This window comes from Oncorhynchus mykiss, chromosome 26, assembly GCF_057628025.1.
Source record: "Oncorhynchus mykiss isolate SJ-2025 chromosome 26, ASM5762802v1, whole genome shotgun sequence".
In the NCBI taxonomy this organism is placed as follows: Eukaryota; Metazoa; Chordata; class Actinopteri; order Salmoniformes; family Salmonidae; genus Oncorhynchus; species Oncorhynchus mykiss.
This window is the reverse complement of record NC_143047.1, coordinates 31,194,761-31,207,515: the sequence shown is the minus strand read 5'-3', so window position 1 is coordinate 31,207,515 and position 12,755 is coordinate 31,194,761. Positions and strand designations below refer to the sequence as shown.

The 12,755-nt window shown below is 44.3% G+C and overlaps 1 protein-coding gene across 1 annotated transcript in view; it reads left to right on the top strand.

Annotated features, from left to right (window-relative positions):
* Nucleotides 1-432: 432 nt before the first annotated feature.
* Nucleotides 433-12,755, top strand: part of LOC110513022 (transient receptor potential cation channel subfamily M member 7) — a 94,202-nt gene continuing 81,879 nt past the window's right edge. The window contains exon 1 of the mRNA XM_090222671.1: nt 433-654. Within this exon, the coding sequence (XP_090078797.1) occupies nt 652-654 (3 nt within the window). The 5' untranslated portion in view covers nt 433-651. The remainder of the gene's footprint in view (nt 655-12,755) is intronic.

Below are 12,755 nucleotides of genomic sequence, written 5' to 3'. Positions count from 1 at the left end.
GGGAGGAAGGCCTGTGAGGAGGGAGGGGGAGGGCGAGAATAGCAGAGAAAGGGAGGGAGATGGAGAGATCAAACTTGGACAGTACAGTAAAGAGGGAGAATGAGTTAGGGAGGTGGCTTTTTGTACTGTTGCAAAATGTTATTTTTTTGGGGTTCATCTGTGAAGTTCGTCATGTTTCAGCCTGTTGTGACTTGCCACTTATTGCCTACGTACCAGTCAGAATGAGAAGTATGTAGATCTACCACATTGACCTTAGAAACCTGTTTACAGTACACGCTTACGCCTGTTGCAAAATATACTTATCAAAACACTCATCCCATGGCAATACACTTTAATATCAATGCGGGTATTAATCAATCAAATAATAGATCAATATTCAGGTATTTGACCCCCCCCCCCCCCCCCCCCCCCCCCCCCCCCGTCATGTGACGTGCTCAGTGCTCCGGGGCTGACTCAGCTGGCTTCGTCACGCAGCGGCGTCAGTTCAGAGTCGCACAATTATGAAAAGGCAACCTTCCGCTGGAGCTGCAGCTAGGGCAGATTTCACCAGCGACAACTGGACTTTCCTTCCAAGGCTAACAGAAAATAACACCGCCGATAGATGGATAACGACATCGGAGAAGCTCTTCCTGAGTCTCAACGGTGAAAAGAATGGTACGAGATCCAACCAAAGTGTTCTTCTGCGGGTTTTTTGTTATCCAGTAGAATGTTTGAGGTAGAATGTGAGCTTCTAGAATGTCAGGTCGGAGGATCGTGTGAGTCAAGGAAGGAGATATGAGTAGTTGGCAGTTATTTACATGCTACGTGATTGTCAAGAAGATCATGATCAGTTGGTATTGCGTACTTGTGTTTAACTATCTATCTACAATAACGTTGGATATGGTTCAGTGGCTAGCCTTTGTCACTGACATCTGGGTAAAACATCTGGGCACCTTTTGCATTGGTAGTAAAAAGGCATCGGCCGAACGCTCGGTGAAATGCAAACTGCGGCTGGCTGAGTAGCGATGCCGCGGCTAGGTAGTTGAGCTAGCTAACGTTCGCATTACCATCCATCCACAATGGCGTTAGATGCTAACTAGTGAGCCAGCTCCAGTTAGCTCTGTCCGCCAACGGACTTGAGTACAAAGCGATGTGACTGCAGAGCCATGCCAACTCGTGCGTGTACTCGTGCGATGACTTGACAAAGTTGGATTCCAAGAAAAGGGGTGGAGATGACATTGTCCCGGTGAGACAGTACTGGGACCCAAAATTCAAGGCTTGCCTTTATCAGTCTTGACTAGCTAGCAAATTAGCCTACTAGTTTTCATTTTGCGTAAATGATCAGAGATTGTGTCGCTAACTCGTGGTATTGTTGTCTTTGCTATGGCATGTTGTCATTAAACAATAGCTTAGCCAGCTACATTAGCTTACGAATTTCTGTCTTTGTGGAACCCCCGAGGGGAATCAGTCTCTGGATTGTTCCTCATCTAGTTAACCACCACAGACTAGCATAGTTAAGCTATATATAATGGTTTGAAGCTTCTGATCAGCTTGTCATCAGACCGCTAAAAGTCAGTTGAAAACACACCAGACTTTTTAAAGGCATCTCTCTTGAAGAGTTTCAGGCTACATCGGGCCACTGTCAAGTCGCCGCCGGTTCGCGGTTTGGCCAGACAGACAGACACTGCATGTGGCGTCACTAATTGTGCGCGGTGGTCTGGTTGTCATGCTGCTGTGTGTGATGCTTTGTTGTAGTCCACATGTGTTCACTGTCCAGCGGTTTACCAGGCCAGATGAATGCATGCAGGCTACAGGATATAGAACGGACACCAGCAAATGGTCCCCGATATAATAGAAGATAATTTAATGAAACAATATAACCACATAAGTCCTACTTCCATCTGTTTTAGACTACAGGGGATCATTAGACCACGCATAATTTTTTTTGCAAGTGTCAAAGGCCTTTATACAGCTCTGTCCATTCTATACTGAACAAAAATATAAACGCAACATGTAAAGTGTTGGTTTCATGAGCTGAAATAGAAGATCCCAGAAATGTTCCATACACAAAAAGCTTATTTCTCTAAAATGTGTTTACATCCCTGTTAGTGAGCATTTCTCCTTTGCCAAGATAATCCATCTACCTGACAGGTGTGGCATATCAAGATGCCAATTAAACAGCATGATCATTACACAGGTGCACCTTGTGCTGGGGACAATAAAAGGCCACTCTAAATGTGCAGTTTTGTCACACAATACAATGCCACAGATGTTTTAAGTATTGAGGGAGCAAGCAATTGGCATGCTGGCATGCAGGAATGTCCACCAGAGCTGTTTCCAGAGAATTTAATGTTAATTTCGCTACCATAAACTGCCTCCAACATTATTTTAGAGAATTTGGCAGTACGTCCAACCGGCCACATAACTGCAGACCACGTGTATGGTGTTGTATGGGCGAGCGGTTTGCTGATGTCAACATTGTGAACAGAGTGCCCCATGGTGGCGGTGGGGCTAGTGTATGGGCAGGCTTAAGCTACGGACAACGACACAATTGGATTTTATCGATGGCAATTTGAATGCACAGATACTGTGATGAGATCCTGAGGCCCATTGGTGTGCCATTCATCTGCCGCCATCTTGTTTCAGCATGATAATGCACAGCCCCATGTCGCAAGGATCTGTACAGAATTCTTGGAAGTTGAAATTGTCCCAGTTCATCCATGGCCTCACCCGTCGAGCATGTTTGGGATGCTCTGGATCGACGTGTACGACAGCGTGTTCCAGTTCCCGCCAATATCCAGCAACTTCGCGCAGCCATTGAATAGGAGTGGGACGACATTCCACAGGCCACAATCAACATCCTGATCAACACAATGCGAATGAGATGTGTCGCGCGCTGCATGAGGAAAATAGTTGTCACACCAGATATTGACTGGTTTTCTGATCCAGCCCTACCTTTTTTTTAAAAGGTATCTGTGACCTACAGATGCATATCTGTATTCCCAGTCATGTGACATCCATAGATTAGGGCCTTAAACATGTATGTCAATTGACTGATATCTTTATATAAACTGTAACTCAGTAAAATCTTTGTTGCATGTTGCGTTTATTTTTCTTCAGTATAATTTCAGTAAGAAGGACTTGATGGTGATGGCCGTGGGTTGAATACTGGGTGTAGGAAAACCAGTCCGGTCTGAACCTGTAATTTCCTTGATGGAGTGAGTGAATGTTATCATTTGTGTTCTCTCAACGTTCTTCCTCCCTCTGCATCATATGCAGGTTGTTGTAATGCTACTCCTTGTTAGTGTAATGGTCACAGAAGGTTCATGAATAATTCATTACAATGACCTATTATGATGCATTGCTATCACTTTTTACAAGACCTCTAGGGGCCTCTTAAATGGAACGATTTTCCTTATAAAGTGTACTACATAGTAGTACACTATATAGGGAATATGGTGCCATTGGGACACAGCCCTAGATTGTGGACACCAACCATGGGTTTTCTGTCAAACTTTCCCAGAAGAGCCTGGTTCTGCAAAAAGTTCTGGCCAGGGCAGGTGTTGTGGAACTGCTCCTTGTTTCCCTCAGTCCCTGTCCCCTTTCAGCCTGTCACATGCCTCAGCTTACAGCCACTTCGCACGTTGTAGCAGTAGGGTGGTTTACCGTAGCCCTGCTGCAGTCAGGCCAGCGCTGCAGAGACATGCTGAGTAAGTGTGACTGTCTCGAAGATCGGCCAACCTGATTTAAATTTTAAAAACTCACTGATCTACAAATAATTTTGCATCCCAAATAAATGTGTTTAAAATGTATGGGACCTGGACAGTGACTTGCGTAGGGCAAGCCCCCTGGAATGCACCCCCTGACTGTCAGTTTGCTAGAGGGCTAAACATGGACCAAAGGAGACTACTACTGTATAGGAGTCTGGCCTGTTCTATATACAGTAAGTAGTGTATAGACTGTTATCACTGCCTTCACTACTTCACGCAGTGACACAGTATAGTAGTGAAGGCGGCAGTGTTCTTGTGAAGTAGCAGTAGCATCACTAGCTATCCTCCTCCTGTTCTACCTTATTCACTCTGAGAGAAGAGTCTCTTATATTACACTACTATGCCTACAAGGGCTCCCTGGGAGTGTGAACTGAAGGCTCATCACACTGCTGTCCCGTGACTTTTCACATGGCTCCACACTTGGCTTCGTTTCAAGTTTTATTAGTCACATGGACAGGTACAGCGAAATGCTTAACTTGCCAGCCCTACCCAACAGGGCAGTATTCAATGTCAAAATAGTATCATTAATAGGAATAAATAAATAGAAGAATGTAAGTTATATACAGTACAGGGTAAATGCCAGTACCACATTTACAATGTGCAGGAATAGTGGAGTAGTTAAGGTTGATATGTACATGTAGGCAGGGATCAGGAGGAAGTGACTGGTAGCAGGATGAAGAATAATAATAATAATAATAATAATAATAATAATAATAGTAAACAATATGGCTGTCGTATAATGATGCTTGTGTGCTAGAGTGTCAGTGTATGTGTGATAGGTGAATATACATGTAAATAAGAGTAATAGTGACCAGTAGCAGGATAAATATACAGTGCCAGATACACCTACTCATTCAAGGGTTTTTCTTGATTTTTACTATTTTCTACACTGTAGAATAATAGTGAAGACATCACCTGGATTTCTGCATAAATTTGACATTGTCACAACAAACACAGTGTCCTTAAACTAGTAACACACACATGATTGTATTTTTCTTGTCTATATTGAATACATCATTTAAACTTTCACATTGTAGGTTGGGAAAAGTATATGAACCCCTAGACTAAGACTTCTCCAAAAGCTAATTGGAGTCAGGAGTCAGCTAACCTGGAGTCCAATCAATGAGATGTTGGTTAGAGCTGCCTTGTCCTATACAAACACTCACAAAAGAGTGAGTTTGCTATTCACAAGGAGCATTGCCTGATGAACCATGCCTCGAACAAAAGAGATCTCAGAAGACCTAAGTTTAAGAATTGTTGACTTGCATAACGCTGGAAAGGGTTACAAAAGTGTCTCTAAAATCCTTGATGTTCATCAGTCCACGATAAGACAAAATGTCTATAAATGGAGAAAGTTCAGCACTGTTGCTACTCTCCCTAGGAGTGGCCGTCCTGCAAACATGACTGCAAGAGCACAGCACAAAAGAATCAATGAGGTTAAGAATCCTAGTGTCAGCTAAAGACATGCTAACCTCTCTGTTGACGAGTCTACGATATGTAAAACACTAAAGAAGAATGGTGTTCATGGCAGGACACCATGGAAACCACTGCTGTTAAAAAAAAACATTGCTGCACCTCTGAAGTTTGCAAAAGCGCACCTTGATGTTCCACAGCGCTACTGGCAAAAGGAAAAAAGACACAGCACACCAACATCAAAACATCATCCTAACTGCATCCCAAACTATCGTTGAGGGAGCATCATGGTTTGGGGCTGCTTTACTGCCTCAGGGACTGGACAGCTTCCTATCATCAACAGAAAAATGAATTCCCAAGTTTATCAAGATGATTTGCAGGAGAATGTAAGGCTTATCTGTCCGCCAATTGAAGCTCAACAGACGTTAGGTGATGCAACAGAATGGCTTGAACAGAAGGAAAATAGGCTTTCTGGAGTGGCCCAGTCAATCCTGACCTCGACCCGATTGTGATGCTGTGGCATGACCTCAAGAGAGCAGTTCACACTAGACATCCCAACAATATTGCTGAACTGAAACAGTTTTGTAAAGAGGAATGGTCCAACATTCCTCCTGACCATTGTGCAGGTCTGATCCGCAACTACAGAAAACATTTGGTTGAGGTTATTGCTGCCAAAGGAGGGTCAAGCAGTTATTAAATCCAAGGGTTCACATACTTTTTCTTTCCACTGTAAGTCCTGGGTCCTGGGTCGCCCCCTGTAATGCACTGAGCTGTCTGCACAACCCTCGGTAGGGCCTTCCGTCTGCAGTTGCAATACTAGATGGTAATACAAGCAGTCAGGATGCTCTCCATAGTGCAGCTGTAAAAGTTCCCAAGGATCTGAGTGGCCATTCCAAATGGTTTCAACCTCTTAAGGGAGAGGAGGTGCTGCCGTGCCTTCTTCACCACCGTGCTGGTGTGAGAGGACCATGTTAAGTCCTCAGTGATGTGGACACAGAGGAACTTGACCCTCTCCACTGTGGATGAGGGGTGTGCTCCCGCCCCAGTTTCCTGTAGTCCACGATCAGCTCCTTAGTCCCGCTGACGTCGGGAGTTTAACCTGCCTGAGGCAGCCATCTACAGCCAGCTATAGATACTTTAACAACATTATCATCATGTAGCTACAGTTAATATAAATAACATTATCATGTCGTGTGGTAATAGGACTTATAACAACATTATTATGCCATGTTGATGATTGTAGTACTTTTTGATCAATCATAGTGACAGCCTGAATCTTATCTTTTCCAATGTCAACGTTTATTGACCTTCATTAATGCTGTAAAATGTCAGGCAATGATTGTAGTTGTATCACAACTCTGGGTCATTGAGGGCAGTAGTTTATGGTGTTTTATGAAGAGCAGTGCAGACATTTAAGGACGTGTTTATGGTAGTGTCTACAATAAATGTTGATTTATTATGAAGGGAGGAGAGTGATAGTTCCCTTAGAGTAGACTCCACTGTGCAACTGTTACGGACCGTACCACTACCTACCCGGGGAAGTGGGGCCGCGCCACTACCTACCCGGGGAAGTGGGGCCGCGCCACTACCTACCCGGGGAAGTGGGGCCGCGCCACTACCTACCCGGGGAAGTGGGGCCGCGCCACTACCTAGTGGTGTAGGGTGAAGAGGGACTGGGGAGAGGTTGACAGCGTTGTTAAGGACAGACGAGGTAGGTCCTACAGGTCCTAGTTGTCGTACCTGGACTACTGTCCAGTTATGTGGTCAGATGCCACAAAGAGGGACTTAAGAAAATTACAACTGGCCCAGAACAGGGCAGTACGGCTGGCGCTTAAATGTACACGGAAAGCTAATGTGTCAATCTCTCCAGGCTCAGGTAATTGGACTGGACTGATTTGAGTAGAGGAAAGATTGACTTCATCACTACTTGTATTTGTGAGAAGTGTTGACATGTTGAATGCACAGAGCTGTCTGTCTAAACTACTAGTACACAGATCAGACACCCATGCATACCCCACCAGACATGCCACCAGAGGTCTCTTCAGTCCCCAAGTCCAGAACAGATTATGGGAGGAGCGCAGTACTACAAAGAGCCATGACAACATGGAACTCTATTCCACATCAAGTAAGTGATGCAAGTAGTAAAATTCAATAAAATAAAGATAATAATACATGTTATGGAACAGCGGGGACTGTGAAGAGACACACACACCGACACACACACACAATATCATACTCACTATACACACATGTACACATGGATTTTGTGTTGTGGGTATGTGGTAGTAGAGTAGTGGACTGAGGGGGCACACTTAATGTGTTGTGGGTATGTGGTAGTAGAGTAGTGGACTGAGGGGGCACACTTAATGTGTTGTGGGTATGTGGTAGTAGAGTAGTGGACTGAGGGGGCACACTTAATGTGTTGTGGGTATGTGGTAGTAGAGTAGTGGACTGAGGGGGCACACTTAATGTGTTGTGGGTATGTGGTAGTAGAGTAGTGGACTGAGGGGGCACACTTAATGTGTTGTGGGTATGTGGTAGTAGAGTAGTGGACTGAGGGGACACACTTAATGTGTTGTGGGTATGTGGTAGTAGAGTAGTGGACTGAGGGGGCACACTTAATGTGTTGTGGGTATGTGGTAGTAGAGTAGTGGACTGAGGGGGCACACTTAATGTGTTGTGGGTATGTGGTAGTAGAGTAGTGGACTGAGGGGGCACACTTAATGTGTTGTGGGTATGTGGTAGTAGAGTAGTGGACTGAGGGGGCACACTTAATGTGTTGTGGGTATGTGGTAGTAGAGTAGTGGACTGAGGGGGCACACTTAATGTGTTGTGGGTATGTGGTAGTAGAGTAGTGGACTGAGGGGGCACACTTAATGTGTTGTGGGTATGTGGTAGTAGAGTAGTGGACTGAGGGGACACACTTAATGTGTTGTGGGTATGTGGTAGTAGAGTAGTGGACTGAGGGGGCACACTTAATGTGTTGTGGGTATGTGGTAGTAGAGTAGTGGACTGAGGGGGCACACTTAATGTGTTGTGGGTATGTGGTAGTAGAGTAGTGGACTGAGGGGGCACACTTAATGTGTTGTGGGTATGTGGTAGTAGAGTAGTGGACTGAGGGGGCACACTTAATGTGTTGTGGGTATGTGGTAGTAGAGTAGTGGACTGAGGGGGCACACTTAATGTGTTGTGGGTATGTGGTAGTAGAGTAGTGGACTGAGGGGACTGTTGTGAAATGTATTTTGATGTTTAGATTGTATTATAATGTATATTACTGCCTTCATGTTGCTGGACCCCAGAAAGGGTAGCTGCTGACTTGGCAGCAGCTAATAGGGATCCTTAGTAAATACAAATGCTGGTGTGTGTTGAAGTTGCCCCTAGACGCTAGTTTGGGGTCAGTTTTTCATTTTCTGTCCCTCACTAATGGCTAAGTTTGGGATGGGCCCGTAAGTAAGCATTAGTTACTCTACACCCGTTGTTTACAAAGCATTTGACAAATAACATTTGATTTGATTGGAGGAGGGGAAGCTAATCCTACATATTCACCGGGGGGATACTTGTCTCTTGTGACAGGCTAGTTACATGGGCCTACATGTTAACATGTTGCGTATCTCAAGTGGGTTGAGGTCGTGTGATTGTGGAAGCTAGATCATCTGATGTAGCGCTCCATCACTCTCCTTCTTGGTCAATAGCCCTTACACAGTCTGGAGGTGTGTTGGGTCATTGTTGAAAAACAAATTATATTCCCACTAAGGGCAAACCAGATGGGATTGTGTATCGCTGCAGAATGCTGTGGTAGCTATGCTGGTTAAGTGTGCCTTGAATTCTAGTTCATTAGAGTTATCGGCCATAATCGGTGTCCAAAAATGCAGATTGCAGTCAGCATGCCAATTGCACACTCCCTCAAACCTTGAGACATTTGTGGCATTGTGTTGTGTGACAAAACTGCACATTTTAGAGTGGCCTTTTTATGTCCCCAGCACAAGGTGAACCTGTGTAATGATCATGCTGTTTCATCAGCTTCTTGATACCTGTCACCTGTCATGTCACCTGTCATGTAGATGGATTATCTTGGTAAAGGAGAAATGCTCACTAACAGGGATGTAAACGGATGTGTGCAAAATATGAGAGCAATAAGCCTCTAGGATCTTTTATTTCAGCTCATGAAACATGGGACCAACACTTTACATGTTGCATTTTATATTTTTGTTCAGTGTAGTTCCTCCCCTCTGTTATCTCCTTATCTCTCCCTTGTGGTGTGTCCACCTAATCCTTCTGTCTTTGTTTTAGTAATATTAATAATGCCTATTTAGAGGTGAGAAAGATAGCGGTCTGTCTGTGTCTGCTACAGAGGCAAGGCCAGTGTGCAAACCACTTTATGTGCGAGGTAAGCCTATTCACCCAGCCTCTCGTAGAGGACAAAGGAATTAGATTTGAAGCATTTTCAATTATCTTTATTGTAAAAAAAATTTAAACGCAGAGCATTTTTCAATCAACACTGACCTTCTGAAGATGACTCCACACCTCTTTTACACTTAATTTTTGTTGTCATATAGCAGACGCTGTTATCCAGAGCAACTTACACAAGCAATTAGTACCTTGCTCAAGGGCACAACGACAGATTTTTCACCTAGTTGGCTCTGGGATTTGAACCAGCGACCTTTCAGTTACTGGTCCAACGCTCTTAACCAATAGGCTACCTGCCTTTTACACATTCTCCTGTTTGACCCTGAGCTTCTCAGCTTTGTCATGCGCCTTGCCGGGCCCGCCAGCCTGGCAGGTAACAACAGTATAAACTGTCTCTTGTTATTAACACCCCAGCACCACTACTTCATGCTAATGTCTTCTCTCTCCCCCAGTTTATAGACTCATTATGAGTGTGAGAACAGGCTGGCTGGCCAGATGTTATCTGGAATTCTATGAGTCAGTCAGGCATGTTGGCCAGAGGAGAGGTTAACTAGGGCTGCAGGCCAGGGCTGTGGTGTGCATTTAGCCACCTTTCTCTGTCACTGCCACAGCCCTCCGACCTAGGAAACGGGTTGGAGAGTGGGTGGGGAGTTGGGTGCTTCGTGAAACCGACTCATGTCGTCAGAAGGTAAAGGGTCAACAGAGGTGTGTGTGTGTGTGTGTGTGTGTGTGTGTGTGTGTGTGTGTGTGTGTGTGTGTGTGTGTGTGTGTGTGTGTGTGTGTGTGTGTGTGTGTGTGTGTGTGTGTGTAAATGGGGCTGGTTAATTTCCTACAGGAAGACTAAGTGGCCAGAAAGAGCCCTTCCTCTGTTTGGCAGAGAAAGAGGGAGGGAGGTAAGGGGAGAGCTAGTGACGAGGGAGGTAGAGAGGGATATAGAGGTAAAGAGAGAGGGGGAATGAGGGAGGTAGAGAGAGGGGGAACGAGGTAGAGCGAGTGAGGGATGAGGAGAGGGAGAGGGAGAGAGACGTGTTTGTGTTCCTGGCTGGGGCTTTAAAGTGCATCTAAATTGAGTCTTTTGTTGCCTGACATTCTCAGGTACCATGGATACAGGTCAGCGGGGACCAAAGCCTCTCTAACAACCCTCTGTTAACACTTATTAACCATCAGACCACCTGAATGAATGAGACGTCCTGTGTTCATTATCTGAAGCATTCAAATCTTCTCCTGTTATCATAATATCGCCATCCTATTGAAGATAGTTTTACCATAATGAATAGTCCTAGGAATTGCCAGGGACTCACGATACAATATTATCACGATACTTAGGTGCCGATAAGATATGTATTGCGATTGTCACTATTCTATATATATTGCGATTCGATACTGTGATTTTGTGCTTTGACGTTCTAAACATGTTGACTCACTATAGAGTGTCTGCTGCAGAGAGACAAGAAGAGAGCATGAGAACGAGATCTGATCAGTCAGGGAAATAAAAGAGCTGAAAACATGTTGACTCACTATAGAGTGTCTGCTACAGAGAGACAAGAAGAGAGCATGAGAACGAGTTTTGATCAGTCAGGGAAATAAAAGAGCTGAAAACATGTTGACTCACTATAGAGTGTCTGCTACAGAGAGACAAGAAGAGAGCATGAGAACGAGATCTGATCAGTCAGGGAAATAAAAGAGCTGAAAACATGTTGACTCACTATAGAGTGTCTGCTACAGAGAGACAAGAAGAGAGCATGAGAACGAGATCTGATCAGTCAGGGAAATAAAAGAGCTGAAAACATGTTGACTCACTATAGAGTGTCTGCTACAGAGAGACAAGAAGAGAGCATGAGAACGAGATCTGATCAGTCAGGGAAATAAAAGAGCTGAAAACATGTTGACTCACTATAGAGTGTCTGCTACAGAGAGACAAGAAGAGAGCATGAGAACGAGATCTGATCAGTCAGGGAAATAAAAGAGCTGAAAACATGTTGACTCACTATAGAGTGTCTGCTACAGAGAGACAAGAAGAGAGCATGAGAACGAGATCTGATCAGTCAGGGAAATAAAAGAGCTGAAAACATGTTGACTCACTATAGAGTGTCTGCTACAGAGAGACAAGAAGAGAGCATGAGAACGAGATCTGATCAGTCAGGGAAATAAAAGAGCTGAAAACATGTTGACTCACTATAGAGTGTCTGCTACAGAGAGACAAGAAGAGAGCATGAGAACGAGATCTGATCAGTCAGGGAAATAAAAGAGCTGAAAACATGTTGACTCACTATAGAGTGTCTGCTACAGAGAGACAAGAAGAGAGCATGAGAACGAGATCTGATCAGTCAGGGAAATAAAAGAGCTGAAAACATGTTGACTCACTATAGAGTGTCTGCTACAGAGAGACAAGAAGAGAGCATGAGAACGAGATCTGATCAGTCAGGGAAATAAAAGAGCTGAAAACATGTTGACTCACTATAGAGTGTCTGCTACAGAGAGACAAGAAGAGAGCATGAGAACGAGATCTGATCAGTCAGGGAAATAAAAGAGCTGAAAACATGTTGACTCACTATAGAGTGTCTGCTACAGAGAGACAAGAAGAGAGCATGAGAACGAGATCTGATCAGTCAGGGAAATAAAAGAGCTGAAAACATGTTGACTCACTATAGAGTGTCTGCTGCAGAGAGACAAGAAGAGAGCATGAGAACGAGATCTGATCAGTCAGGGAAATAAAAGAGCTGAAAACATGTTGACTCACTATAGAGTGTCTGCTACAGAGAGACAAGAAGAGAGCATGAGAACGAGATCTGATCAGTCAGGGAAATAAAAGAGCTGAAAACATGTTGACTCACTATAGAGTGTCTGCTACAGAGAGACAAGAAGAGAGCATGAGAACGAGATCTGATCAGTCAGGGAAATAAAAGAGCTGAAAACATGTTGACTCACTATAGAGTGTCTGCTACAGAGAGACAAGAAGAGAGCATGAGAACGAGATCTGATCAGTCAGGGAAATAAAAGAGCTGAAAACATGTTGACTCACTATAGAGTGTCTGCTGCAGAGAGACAAGAAGAGAGCATGAGAACGAGATCTGATCAGTCAGGGAAATAAAAGAGCTGAAAACATGTTGACTCACTATAGAGTGTCTGCTACAGAGAGACAAGAAGAGAGCATGAGAACGAGATCTGATCAGTCAGGGAAATAAA